Source organism: Argentina silus, assembly GCF_951799395.1.
Source record: "Argentina silus genome assembly, chromosome: 5".
In the NCBI taxonomy this organism is placed as follows: Eukaryota; Metazoa; Chordata; class Actinopteri; order Argentiniformes; family Argentinidae; genus Argentina; species Argentina silus.
In genome coordinates this window covers 11,107,040-11,119,214 of record NC_139659.1, presented here as the reverse complement: position 1 = coordinate 11,119,214, position 12,175 = coordinate 11,107,040, and the positions used below count along the sequence as shown (strand labels likewise).

General features: G+C 41.6%; 1 protein-coding gene across 1 annotated transcript; it reads right to left on the bottom strand.

Moving 5' to 3' along the window:
* Window positions 1–10,494: 10,494 nt before the first annotated feature.
* ccl19b (chemokine (C-C motif) ligand 19b) lies at window positions 10,495–11,902 on the bottom strand. The gene is made up of 4 exons (XM_083669457.1): window positions 11,773–11,902; window positions 11,368–11,488; window positions 11,102–11,226; window positions 10,495–10,926 (listed from the first exon to the last, which is right to left on the bottom strand). Exons 1-4 carry the CDS (start codon window positions 11,831–11,833, stop codon window positions 10,895–10,897), a joined length of 339 nt encoding a protein of 112 aa, XP_083525583.1. The 5' UTR covers window positions 11,834–11,902; the 3' UTR covers window positions 10,495–10,894.
* Window positions 11,903–12,175: the final 273 nt, after the last annotated feature.

Below are 12,175 nucleotides of genomic sequence, written 5' to 3'. Positions count from 1 at the left end.
GGCACAGGTCATGTCCTTATACTAAGCTGACGGGCACAGTGCAGCTTCTAAGTCTAGGACTGGTGCTGTAAATGTACATATTGGGATGGCCTCATACAGTACATGCCTCACAGTATTGCCTTTTGGGCTGAGTTGTCTATGAATGTGTGCCACCTCCAAACAGTACATTATGGTGCTTTGAGGCCTCCTCTGAAGAAGAATATAGGACTGTAACAAAACAATCACAACACTCCATATCTCTTCCTCATTTCCATCTTCCAAAATCAGTGGTTTACATTCGACGGCTCAGACCCTATGGATTGCAACGTGTCTTTTCTTGGGTAAGCATAACTTAATCTTGAGGTTTTGGGTCCCTGGATTTTGCAGTACATCTAAACAATATAGCACCAGTCCTCTGAGCCAGCATTATAGCTTTCATTATGGACCACAAACATCCATTAGGACCAACAAGAGAAGAGCCTGGTAGAACCGCTGACAGCTTGAGCAGTGAATTTAATTAAAATTGTCACAGGTTTCTGCCTCTTTATGGCACAGCACAGAGATTTATTTCATTTATCTCTCGTAGGAAGAAAAAAAGAAAACGTACCAAACATAATTTTAACAGGAGATAAACATGATGTATGTTTACACAAATGTCTGGGCAAAAAAGAAGAGAACAGAGCACCATTACAATTACAATTACAATTACAAAACAATATACAGTAATTGAACAGAGGAGTTTCAGGGTTCCAATTTTCCATTGTCTCATTTCCCAACAACAGGATGAATGCAAAGGGCCTTTCTGTTGAAGAAATCAATGGCTTCTTCACTATTCACACATGTTTTGGTCATAAACAATGTGGATTTCACTTACTGGCTGTTGATGGACATTGAATATGAATCAATGAGACACTAAGCGATTAATAATGTTAGCCCTCTGAAATGGAAAGGGAGCAGGCTAGCTGCTGCCACTCCCTCAGTTGGAGACAGACAGAGGAAGCAGCAGGAGGAGGCTGGTGCTGTATGTATTTGTCAAATGGAAATCAATCATTGCTGCCTCTATGGCATCCTTAAAAATTAGCACCATCGGTAGCAATGCAATTAGTGGATTGTAATGATTTGTCATGGACAGTCTAACTGTGTACAGCAATGGAGTATGATTACACTGCACTTGAGTGGTTGTTTGTCTGATTGGATCCTGCTATGTCAATTTGGCAGGGAAGTTCTGCTGGCACTCAGTAGCGATGTACTTTGAAGCTTTTATATTGATTCCTGTGAATTATTGATGAGAGAGACATCTCATTGCTATATGTATACATTGTAAAATAGTCAATCCATAGACACATAGTGAACATGTTTGTGTTTTAGATTCAGAGCATGAAATAGTTTGTTTTGTCAGAGTTGACAGACTCAAAAAAGAAACTTTTCACACTTTTACCCGTCCTTGAATGCTGAGCACAGGGAAATTGCCAGCTAAAATCCACAGCAACAGAAACATATGCTCTGAGTCAGGACAGAATGATATGCAACCATATTCATTAGTGTGTTCAAAATTAATTGAATCCATGTGCAGACATGATTAAAATAGGTTACTTCCAAGTATTCAGTTGAGAGAAAAGTTGCTTTTGACAATAATTAGAATTAGTGACAGAAATAGAGACACAGTCAATACAGGGTTATTGACTAAAATAGCTACACTTTAAGTTATTTATAAGCAGATGAAAACTAGATGACAGCAGTCTGACAAAAGGCTTTATTTCTCAAGATAAGAGCATCTCTGTTGAAAGCATAGGAGATGAAGAGATGTTGTGGAGATGAAGAGATGTGAATGGTGACCACCCCTGATAACCTAGTTTGGCTGACGCTGGAGCCCCTTAAGACCTGACTGGGCTAATTAATTAGACATGAAGTGACTGGAGAGGCTCCACTTTCACCCTCAAGATGGTGTACCTTAAAGGGTGTGGAGTGGCAGTAAGGTAAAGGCCTGAATATTAAGAAAGAATCACTTTCATTAGAGAAACCAAGACAGTTCCATTTGTTTCCAGAAATTCTCCTTCACAAAACACCCTCTGTTACATTTACATTTATGGCATTTAGCAGACGTCTTTATCCAAAGTGACTTACAACAAATACATTTGTTTAAGTAAGTGAATCATCTATCCATCAGTCATCATAAGATAAAGTAATCAATGCTCAGACCAGGGGCCATAGGCAGTCACAATGCTAGAAGAAGGAAACTTGTACAGGGGCGTAGAGGGGGTGAAGAGGTCATTAGGAGGGACAGTTCAGATGTAGCCTGAAGAGATGGGTCTTCAACTGGGCCCTCTTCCAGTAGCTTTACAATTATTTTCAGTCGATTAAAAAAAAATATATATATTTAATCATTGCCAGACAAGAAACCAAGAAGTGGTCCTTTAACAATGAGTGGGGGAGTAATGCAGTACTTGAAACAATGAAATGATGGCCTCCAAATCAAAGGTGTGAATTGCCATTCCCAATGCCATACATTAAGACAAAGGGTTCCAATTGCTTGAACTGAGCTTCATTGGTACAAAACTTGTTTACTTGGCTACATCATGTCACTCATTCTAGCTGTAATTTATTGTCCTTGCTCTGATATATCTATATATATTTTTATGTCAATTAATCAATTAATATGTACAGTCCTAGTTTATTTGCAGAATGTATTTTTGACAGCAACACATCTTTGATTTACTGTGAGGCCACTTCATATAGGAGTATCTTCACAAAGGGGCATGATGCTCTTAAAAGTTGGACAGTAATGAATCAAAAGTGCATTATCTTAGAGTCAGGAGTGAGAGGGCCCCCCTTCTGTCTGCCAGACAATCACTCAGATGTCAGATGAAGATAATGTTTACTGTTCACAGCACAAAAGATCCCATTTTACCGTGGCAATCCAATTAGCCATTTTGCCATGGTTTAATATTTGATAGCACCCCTTCCTGTAATGGAAACTCAGTGTTTTAGAATAACCGTATGTGGTGCTGGACTCTGCATTACAGTAAAAATAGGATGTGGAAAATGTGTGTGTAGAGACTTCACAACCATAAGGAAACCCTCTCACAAAACCCTCTCAGAAGCCTTTATCTACCAACCCTAGCCACATGTCACCTGTTTGTGACAACAAACTGATTTTTTTTTCCCCCGAATTTTGTGCAGAATTCAATGATCAGCAGGTTATTGAAAAATAGTGTTTAACTCTGTCACTACCTTTGCAAATCTAGAATCAATAGAGATGATATTGTGGACGTTTCTGTTGTTGTTGACCAATGTAAGAGATCAGTATGAAATCTGTCTGAGATCAGTATGAGGTCAGTGTGAGATTGGAGCTCTTTTCTCAGTTAAAAGGCTAATTGTGCAGAACATGAGGCAAAAGTCTAAGATCTGTAATTGTTTCAGAGCAGGTACATCTAAATGATAATGAAAACAGAATTGTATGTACAAGAAGGTAATCATCTGGATATTCTGTACATGTAGAGCACCATGTGAATACTTTGTCCTATTTAACACCAGCAAATAAGCATGAAACAAGTCTTCAGTAAACATGTTGTCCCCTGCAGCCAATCAGTGTAATCTCGGAATTTCAGTTATTTCCTATCGCAACCCCCTTGGGCCAATCAATGTCATTTTGTAAATGCCAGATCGCTATGGCAAAACTTATCATTCACCCAAGATTCATCAAAATTGTCTCAGTGGTGTCTGAGATATCGCGTGTAACATACCAACATACAAACGGATGGAGACCGATCCACAATCCCCTCCCTGATTTCATTGTGGGGGAAAATCAAGTCGTGAATCAATTAATTAACATATGAACATATTCAAATTAAGGGTAACTAAATCACTTCATTGTCGAGGCAGGGAGGATCTTACATGTCATTTGGAAATATTACTGGAAAACAGAAGACTACAGGAGAAACCCCACTGTTGCAATGATCTAATTACCGTCTTCCGCACATCCTCAGCAATTACCGTACAGCTGTCTCCTCAAATCACCAGCTGTGTTAATAAGCAAAATGAAGCCTCTCTGTATGGCAGGGTGACACCTTGCAAACAGATTCAGCAACATGATGTGGTACACTTGAGTTTGTTGCTCATCAGATTCAGCACCAGAGAGTTCAGTGGTTTTTAAGGGTGAGAGTGGTCACAGAGGGTGAGGGAAATGCGGGATAAAGATGTACAGCCATCACACCCAAACTGCGGGGATGTCTCACCACTCCAGCGATGATGCTCTAATGTACTTGAGTCAGAAAAACAGGCTCAGCTTGCATGCATAATTGATTGCGTCGCTGGGCCAAATGAAAGATGCTATTGTGTGCGATGAGAGGCGGAAAAACGTTTCCCTTCAGCCTTCAGGCCCTAATGTGAAAGGAAATGGACTGCCACTTATCGGGAGATGCGCCGTTATGGATGGCTTGTTTGTTGGTTGAACTCATCCCATTGTCGGCATGGATACAATGTGAAAGAGAGAGAGAGTGAGATAAAGAAGAGTCAAGAGGGTGAATCTATAAATAAGGTTGACGTCATGGTCTTCTCAGAGGACGTGAACCTATCGGAACGGCTGTGCTGTGGTTATAGGCATGAGACACAGCCAACAGCAACCGTTCTGACAACAAGCAATGGTGCTAGTGGGGTTTTCTCATGAGAAATTGTATAAGTTTATGCCCTACAAGTAGTTTATACAACTATTGCCCTAGCTAGGGACTCAGGTTCATTGCTAGTTCTGGAACGCATCCAATACATTTTTGGAATCAAACTCACAAACATTGCATTGCTAGCGCCATGCTCTACCAGCTGAGCCACACAGGATCAGGCCAAGATTAGAGATATTTTGAGATGCTCATTTTAGTCATTTTAAAGTGTTTTCACTTTTCATACAGATGGCAGGGATATCTGCTGCATCATACCCTGCAGGGGGTTTTTCTCTGTAAAATAGAAAATGTGGACACATTAACCTAAGTTTTAAGTCCATGCACTTACTTGTGTTTAGAAAGACTGGGGAAAATAGTTTGGAAACACTAAGAAGTGGATAATTGGAAACAAACAACATGACATACAGTACTAAACATGACAGTTTATACAGCTACTAGAATCAGATAGATGAAGAATGGTCTCTGTAGTGCATATTGTTAGATGATTCTTGGAGATTGGTCAGTAGATTCACCCCTAGATATTGTAGATTCTCTTTGCTTGTGTAGTAAAGTTCTGAATGCTGTCATTTTACTTTTGCTTAGACTCCTCTGTGATGTTTTTATGGTGGATCTAACAATGGTGATGTGACTTATCCAAAGGATAGCTATGAATAGCCACAATGCCTTTTTTTAGCTGAATAGCGGAATTATGCTGAATAATTGCTCTATTTTGTGTCGCTTTTTTTCCCTTCGTGTCCTCTCTTTGTTATTTTTTCTCTGTTGTGCAGAGAGTGGCTGCGGAGAAACGTCGATAAAGATAATGAATCCTCTCACTCTGCTGTAGTTTAGCATGGAGCTTACCACAGAAATGGCAAGCTACTGTATTCTACCCTGCTGTTTGCTGCACTGGTGTGAGATGTGGGATGTGACCGCATGTGCCATCGGAGAGAGGACTTGGTATAGTGAAGCGTGAGGACATGCTGTCCTGAATGGACGGGATAGTGTAACAACCCTGTGTAAGGCCCATTAGCATCTCACCCAAGTGAGTTAACTCTGTGGCTATGGCCCTGTGGCTCAGTTGGTAGAGCATGGTGCTAATAACGCCTAGGTTGTGGCTTCGATTCCCACTGGGACCACGTGTACTGAAAAATGTATGCACTCACTGCAATGTAAGTCGCTTTGGAGTGTCAGCTAAATGGCACATATTATATTAACTCTTGTGGGGCATTAGCTAGCACAGCCGGTAGGCAAGTGGAAGGTTGTGACTTTGATCCCTGCTTAGGGCAAGCTACTCTATCCCGCCATTCACTACACATTCACTATGTTAGTGTATATGAGTCTACATAGGCAAATATCTATTCATGTTTCATTCATATCTTTAAGAGAACAATCTACAGTCGTTTTGATTTGATAGTCAGCTAAAAGCTATACCATGCTGTATTGCACTGTTGACTGTTGGGTGATTTGTATATGTAAATTTGTATTTGAAAAAACATATTTCCCATGGTTTATTGATATCTGATGACATATAAGCTGCCCAATGGCTGTTTTAGGCTCAGTTATTGAGCCAGAGAAGTTGGACATCCCTGCCTCAACATTCTAATAGAAAACAATTTATTTTTTAATAAAATGTTTTAAGGTCAAATAAGGCTGTGGAATTCTAAAATGCCATCCGGCTGGAGGGAAAGCAATCAAGACAGCAGACTAGGGACACTTCAAAGGAAGATGGATTGACCAAAACACACCACTTTACAAAACAAAACACTGTCTGCGTCCAAAGAAAGCCATTTTTCTTTTTCCAGCTCTATGCTTTCCAACAGTATCAATCCGGGCGTGTTCCGGGATGTGAGTGGCAGGACAAGATGGGGGTTTCACCCTGCTGTTCTATGAACATTGTCCACATTACCAAGAACTGCAGCAACAACAACACCAGAAGTTTGAGTCCCCTGGGAATCAGTTTTCTGACCTAACCCCCAACGAGTGGTGATCGTGGACAGACTTTATTACGATTATGGTCCCCTGAAGGCTTCCAGCCTTGCCTCCAGCACTTACAAGGCTTCTTAGAAGCACTTAAAGGGATTATTGTAGAATAAGGGACTGCATGAGTATCTACTCTCCTCCTAGATATGGGTACAGTATGTCATCATTTAGTATGCAACAGCAAGACATGGCTTCCTGCCGTCCATAATGCCCCATAGCCATAGGACTACATGGTGTGAGTCTCTATATGGAGGCAAGTCTTCAGTATTTCATAAAAGAGTCAATCATCCTATTTGCCTAAAAGCAGATCACTGTTAGTAGTAGGCCATCTGGAGAGGCATTCGATAGACAAACAAAGGAGCAATCTACAATGACCCACATACTCTATCTGGGAAAGAGGCCTATTTTGGTGATTATTATGTAATCTGTGTGTGGCTCTGCTCTCTCTCTTTAAATGAACCATGAACAATCACTGTCCTTTGCTCTCATTGCATTGATAATGATGGTTGTCAGTGCAGATGTTATGCCCCCCCCCAAGATGTAGGCCACTGTGACAGGATGTAAAGGCTTGTTTCCATGAGCTCTAACAAAGCTGTGCTCTTCTCATATTCACAGGAATGTATAAAATGAATGATATGAGACTGTCAGAACCCTCAAATGGTGTCAAATCTGTTGAAAAACACAGAATATTCTCCTTCAGACATTAGAAACTGCCCACCTTGAATGAAGGTGAATCCACTCCTGTGTGGCTTCAGCCTGTGGTCTCACTGTTGCAGCCAGCCAACATATCAATAATTCTGCTCTGATTACAGACCCCATAATCCCACCGCTGTCATCCTTGCTCACACACGCATGGATGGTTGTCCCATCATAGCCTCTGACTATATCTTTGTTGAGTGGGAGGGAGGCTTTGCTGTCCTCTCCATCCTACCTCTGATAATAATTAATCACAAAATCTCCAGACATGGTCACTTGCTGTCTGGGAACTTTTATTTATGTCCTCTACTATTCATTCCCTTTATAAATTAAGATGCCTGTTTGGAGTAGATTTTTTAAAAAGCCCAGTGCCGAACCAGTCAGGAGTCTGAAGGGTAAAACCAGTGAAAACAGGTAATGAAAGGAAAGCCCTGCCTTGAAAAATGTCAATAGAATTCTTCATATTATCGTTGACATAAAAGAGACATTGGTTCAAAGTTCAGAGTATTCTTTATTATGTTGAAAATCAGACTCATTATTCACCTAAGAAAGAAATGACTCATAAGAAGCCTCCCTCTCAGGCAGGTCCAGCTATTAGACAGCACGTTCAGGGTAGATGGTGCATTAGTGCACAGAGGTTGGGGATGGAAGGGGGGTTGTAAGGAGCAGTCCACCGGCTCCATCCATTAGCCTAATGTGTTGTTCCTTTGGCTTATTCAGTACCTCATCCACATACGCATGTGCACGCGCTCGTGCAGGCATGCAGACAGACATAAACACACACACACACACACACACACACACACACCCACACACACACACACACACACACACAACCCCCCCCCTCCACACACACACACACACACACACACACACACCCACACACACACACACACACACACACAAAAGCACACACATGCACACACTCTCACACATCCCCTCCATTCTCTGAGCACTGACTGTCTCCAGGGAACTGAGAGAAAGTAGATACGTATCCCCTTGTAGCCCCTCGCTTGCTCACTCACTCACTCTCTCTCTCTCTCTTTCTCTCTCTCTCTGTCTCTCTCACTCTCTCTCGCCTCTAAGAGTGTCTAAGGGGGTGAGGAGGTGGGGTGCAGCTCTGTGAATGGCCCACATGAGTGTACTGCTGAGGGGGAATTCACAGCCTGAGAGAGAGTAGAGAGAATAATTTCTCCTGCTCAGGGATAAAAGAGAGAGAGAGAGAGAATGAGAGAGAGGTGTGTGTGTGTGTGTGTGTGTGTGTGTGTGTGTGTGTGTGTGTGTGTGTGTGTGTGTGTGTGTGTGTGTGTGTGTGTGTCATTTACCATTAGGATTGAGTCCTGGTGGGAACAGAGACAGGGTACAGTACATGATGATACTGAGTGACTTTGAAAGTTGCTGAACGCAAGAAAGGCAAGAAAGTAGAGCACAAAAACAGCTGAGAACATAATTTTTCTACAAACCTTTTCCTGTTCCCCTCTTTCAAAGTTGACACAGGAACCAACAAGAACTAAGAGACTTAGTTTACATTTCATAATGAGAGAAGAGCATTCCCTGGATATCTTCAATGTTGGTGGAGCAAATAATGTAACATCCTCCTTCTTGCTGAAAACGCAGTTTAACGTTGCATTAAGAATGCTGAATTTGGATTACGGACCAGATTGGTTTGTTATCTCGGAGTTTATGAGAGCAATCAGTGCATTCTGCGCTGCAGGCAGTGATGGATTCTAGGACATCTGGGATGTGTGTGTAGCCGTGTGTGTTATATGGTATAAGCTCCAAATCTTTAGCTGTAGCCCTAGAGGATGGAAATCAGTCTCACTCCTCGGACAGCTGAGACCAATGCACGGGATTACCTGCCAGCTGGGAAAATGTCATGTTCCCAAGGACAGAAAGTAACTTTGTAAGTGCGTGCATGTTTGTTTGTGTGTGTGTGTGGGTGTGTTTGTGTGTGTGTGTGGGTGTGTGTGCGTGTGCACGTATGGGTGTGTGTGCATGTATGTGATGCTCTACTCTAAGACCACGTTTGCGTTGTAAATCAACCAGCAGGTGGCACCCTTTCACCTTGTCATGAGAGGGCACCAGCATAAATAGCCCCTGACGGGAACACAGTCACTCCATCTCAAGCTGAACAGACTGGTTGTACTTCAACTGTCGTTCTGTAGGAGCCTATGCCTAGTTATGCAATAGAGAGATCCATTAGTCTGACAGGTTTGGGTGAGAAGCCAGGATTTAGGGGAATTACCTGATAAGACCTCCTACACGTCTATAGAGGTGTCACTTTCTCTTGAACCATTAGTCTGTGAGTTACAGGGAGGCGTGTTCGTGTCACACCTCAGTGCTTAGCCCTTTTGGAAAGCGCAAGGAGAATGACTGTTTCTAAAAAATAAAATAAAAAGTATAAATAAAAAATAAATAAAAGCATCAGAGAAAGTGATGCCGGAGAGGGAAAAAACAGAAGAGGGCAGATTTGCTGTGCAAAGAGAGTATGTGTGCTGTGGTGAACAAAACATTACTGATGCTTAACAGACTGTAGGCTACTCTAGATTCTCTCGTACGGTTGAAGAATGACACTGTTGTCCCCACGAATGTACTGGCTGACCAAAGTGTCTCTGATAATATGTAATGAAGGAGAGAGCAGTTCTGGCCTGTCTCTGTCGCATTGGATTGTCCCTATGTAACCTCTTAAAAAGAGAATCTGATTCACACCAAGGACTGAAAGCATCAGTTTTCACTGACCGTACATACTGTACACATTCTCAGACACATCTTACAGACTATAGCTCTCACGGCTGTGGCACGCCATTTTACCTATCCCTTGAGGATCTAACACTAATAAGTGCCTGTAATGGAATACTCATGGGACGGGTGGCGTGTAACACCCAGAGGAACTTATTCGGTGAGATGGGTCCAAAAAGGTGGATGCATTTATGATTCCAAATACTTCACCAAGACACAAGAAATCGGCCATACCGGTGTGAGTAATTGGAGAGGAGGAAGAAACGGAGAAGAAAAAAATGAAGAAGAAGAAAAGCTGTGTGTTCATACTTCATTGTTATAGTAGTATGAACTGTTTTATTATTATTAGTAGTAGTAGTAGTAATAGTATTAACTATTTCTAATCATGTTAGACCAGTGTAACACCAAGGATAGGTCGGCCAGACAAAGTAAATTCAACCAGAGAGACTTTTTCTGAATTTGAACAGTTTTAATGAATATGTACAGCAAGTAAAATAATCAACTTTATTGATTCTAACATATATTTATACAAAAATAAAGCTTATAATGACTGTGATAAACTATACGGTGGATAGCACCTGAAAGGTAAGCGGTGTGTACGTGTATTATTGAATCTATTGACACATTTCAGTAAAAGGTTGGTGAACTATTATTTTCTTTGTGACACAGAAATCAACAGTCTTTAGTTTCATTTACACAGTCCATCCAGTGTCCATGACAACTTTTGTGTCCATCCATCTAAGAGCCTCTGAGCTTCTGTTTCTTTGCCAAACACAAAATGTGTCAAATGAATGGTCAACATTTCAACGATCAGAGTCTTCATGGTTCCATGGTTCCATAGTACATCATCACCTACTGCCTCTTCCACGTTTAATGTCTCCTGAGGAGAAATAATACACATGGGAAAATGTTATTACTGTCAAACAGAGACAGATGGGTAAAGACAGTGTACCTATTTCTCTGATTGATAGACTTCATGTACAGTATCTATCGGCTAAATAATAACAAGTTCATGTAGACTGCTTTATTGTTGTATCATCGTTTCTTAGTCTCACCATGTTTCTTTGTTCTGGGCTTTTTTCCTCCCCTCTTCTTATTCAGTCTCCTGATGATTTTAGCCACCCAGTTGTTTTTGGTAGCAGGTGGAACACACAATCTTAAACCCTTCTGTGTTATCAACCTGTTGGAAGAATTGGCCCAGGTCAGATACAAAGGCAAACATGTAGTCAAACACAGCCAGATAACATTGACTCACTCAGCAGCAACTGATGAATTCAATAAAAACCAAAGACTGTTCTGCACAATCTACATGGTTGCTTACACTGTGGCAGGTATCTGACAACCTCCGCTGATGCTCTGGATGCTGTATGACTTCACCACTGCAATGGAGAGCTTGCGATTGGTCGTTCTCAAGCAGCAGTCAATCGCCTCATCTGTGTTTGCTGTGGGGACGGCAATAAAGACAAACACAAATGAAAACACAGGTTAGATGATTTGTCTTTCTGTCTGTTTGTGTTCTGTATCTCTCTGCACACAACTTGTGGAAACTAAAATCACAGCACATCACAGGAGGAGATGAGGAAAGATTTTTCAGTTGCATCTCAACATGCACAATTGGCTTGGTACAGAAGTTTACTATAATCACAACTGGCAGCAGAAACAATAGCTATAATAGACACATTTATGTTGAAATATTTTGCGGCAACTCTGTGGGAGAAGAACTTACCTACTGCATGGCTCCATAGGACTGAGGCCAGCAGAAGAAGAGCAGCCACCCGTGGAGTCATCCTGTCTCACTTCTATCTGTGAATCAGTCAGACAAGCTTCTGGGGAACAGTTGATTACTCTGGTCCTGCGGCACAACCTTATATACTCACCCACACTTTCACTTTCACTCTCCTACACAACCATTTCCAGTTATTCCCACAACTCAACTCCCACATTTACAGGAAGTATTAAGGAATATTTCTTGTGTGGGCATGTCTGTGTGTGTGTGTGTGTGTGTGTGTGTGTGTGTGTGTGTGTGTGTGTGTGTGTGTGTGTGTTTGTGCGTGCATGCGTGTCCGTCTGTCTGTCTAAACCCTCTGGGAGGTCTAGGCTGAAACTCAACAGTGGTACTGTACATCATC

What these genes read in the sequence shown, in the direction of transcription:
- ccl19b (XM_083669457.1), bottom strand. Translation starts at nt 11,833, where the DNA reads ATGACTCCACGGGTGGCTGCTCTTCTTCTGCTGGCCTCAGTCCTATGG. An exon ending in CCTATGGAGCCATGCAGTAG is followed by an intron (nt 11,489 to 11,772) that starts GTAAGTTCTTCT and finishes CCGTCCCCACAG; the next exon opens with CAAACACAGATGAGGCGATT. An exon ending in GCCCAGAACAAAGAAACATG is followed by an intron (nt 10,927 to 11,101) that starts GTGAGACTAAGA and finishes ATTTCTCCTCAG; the next exon opens with GAGACATTAAACGTGGAAGA.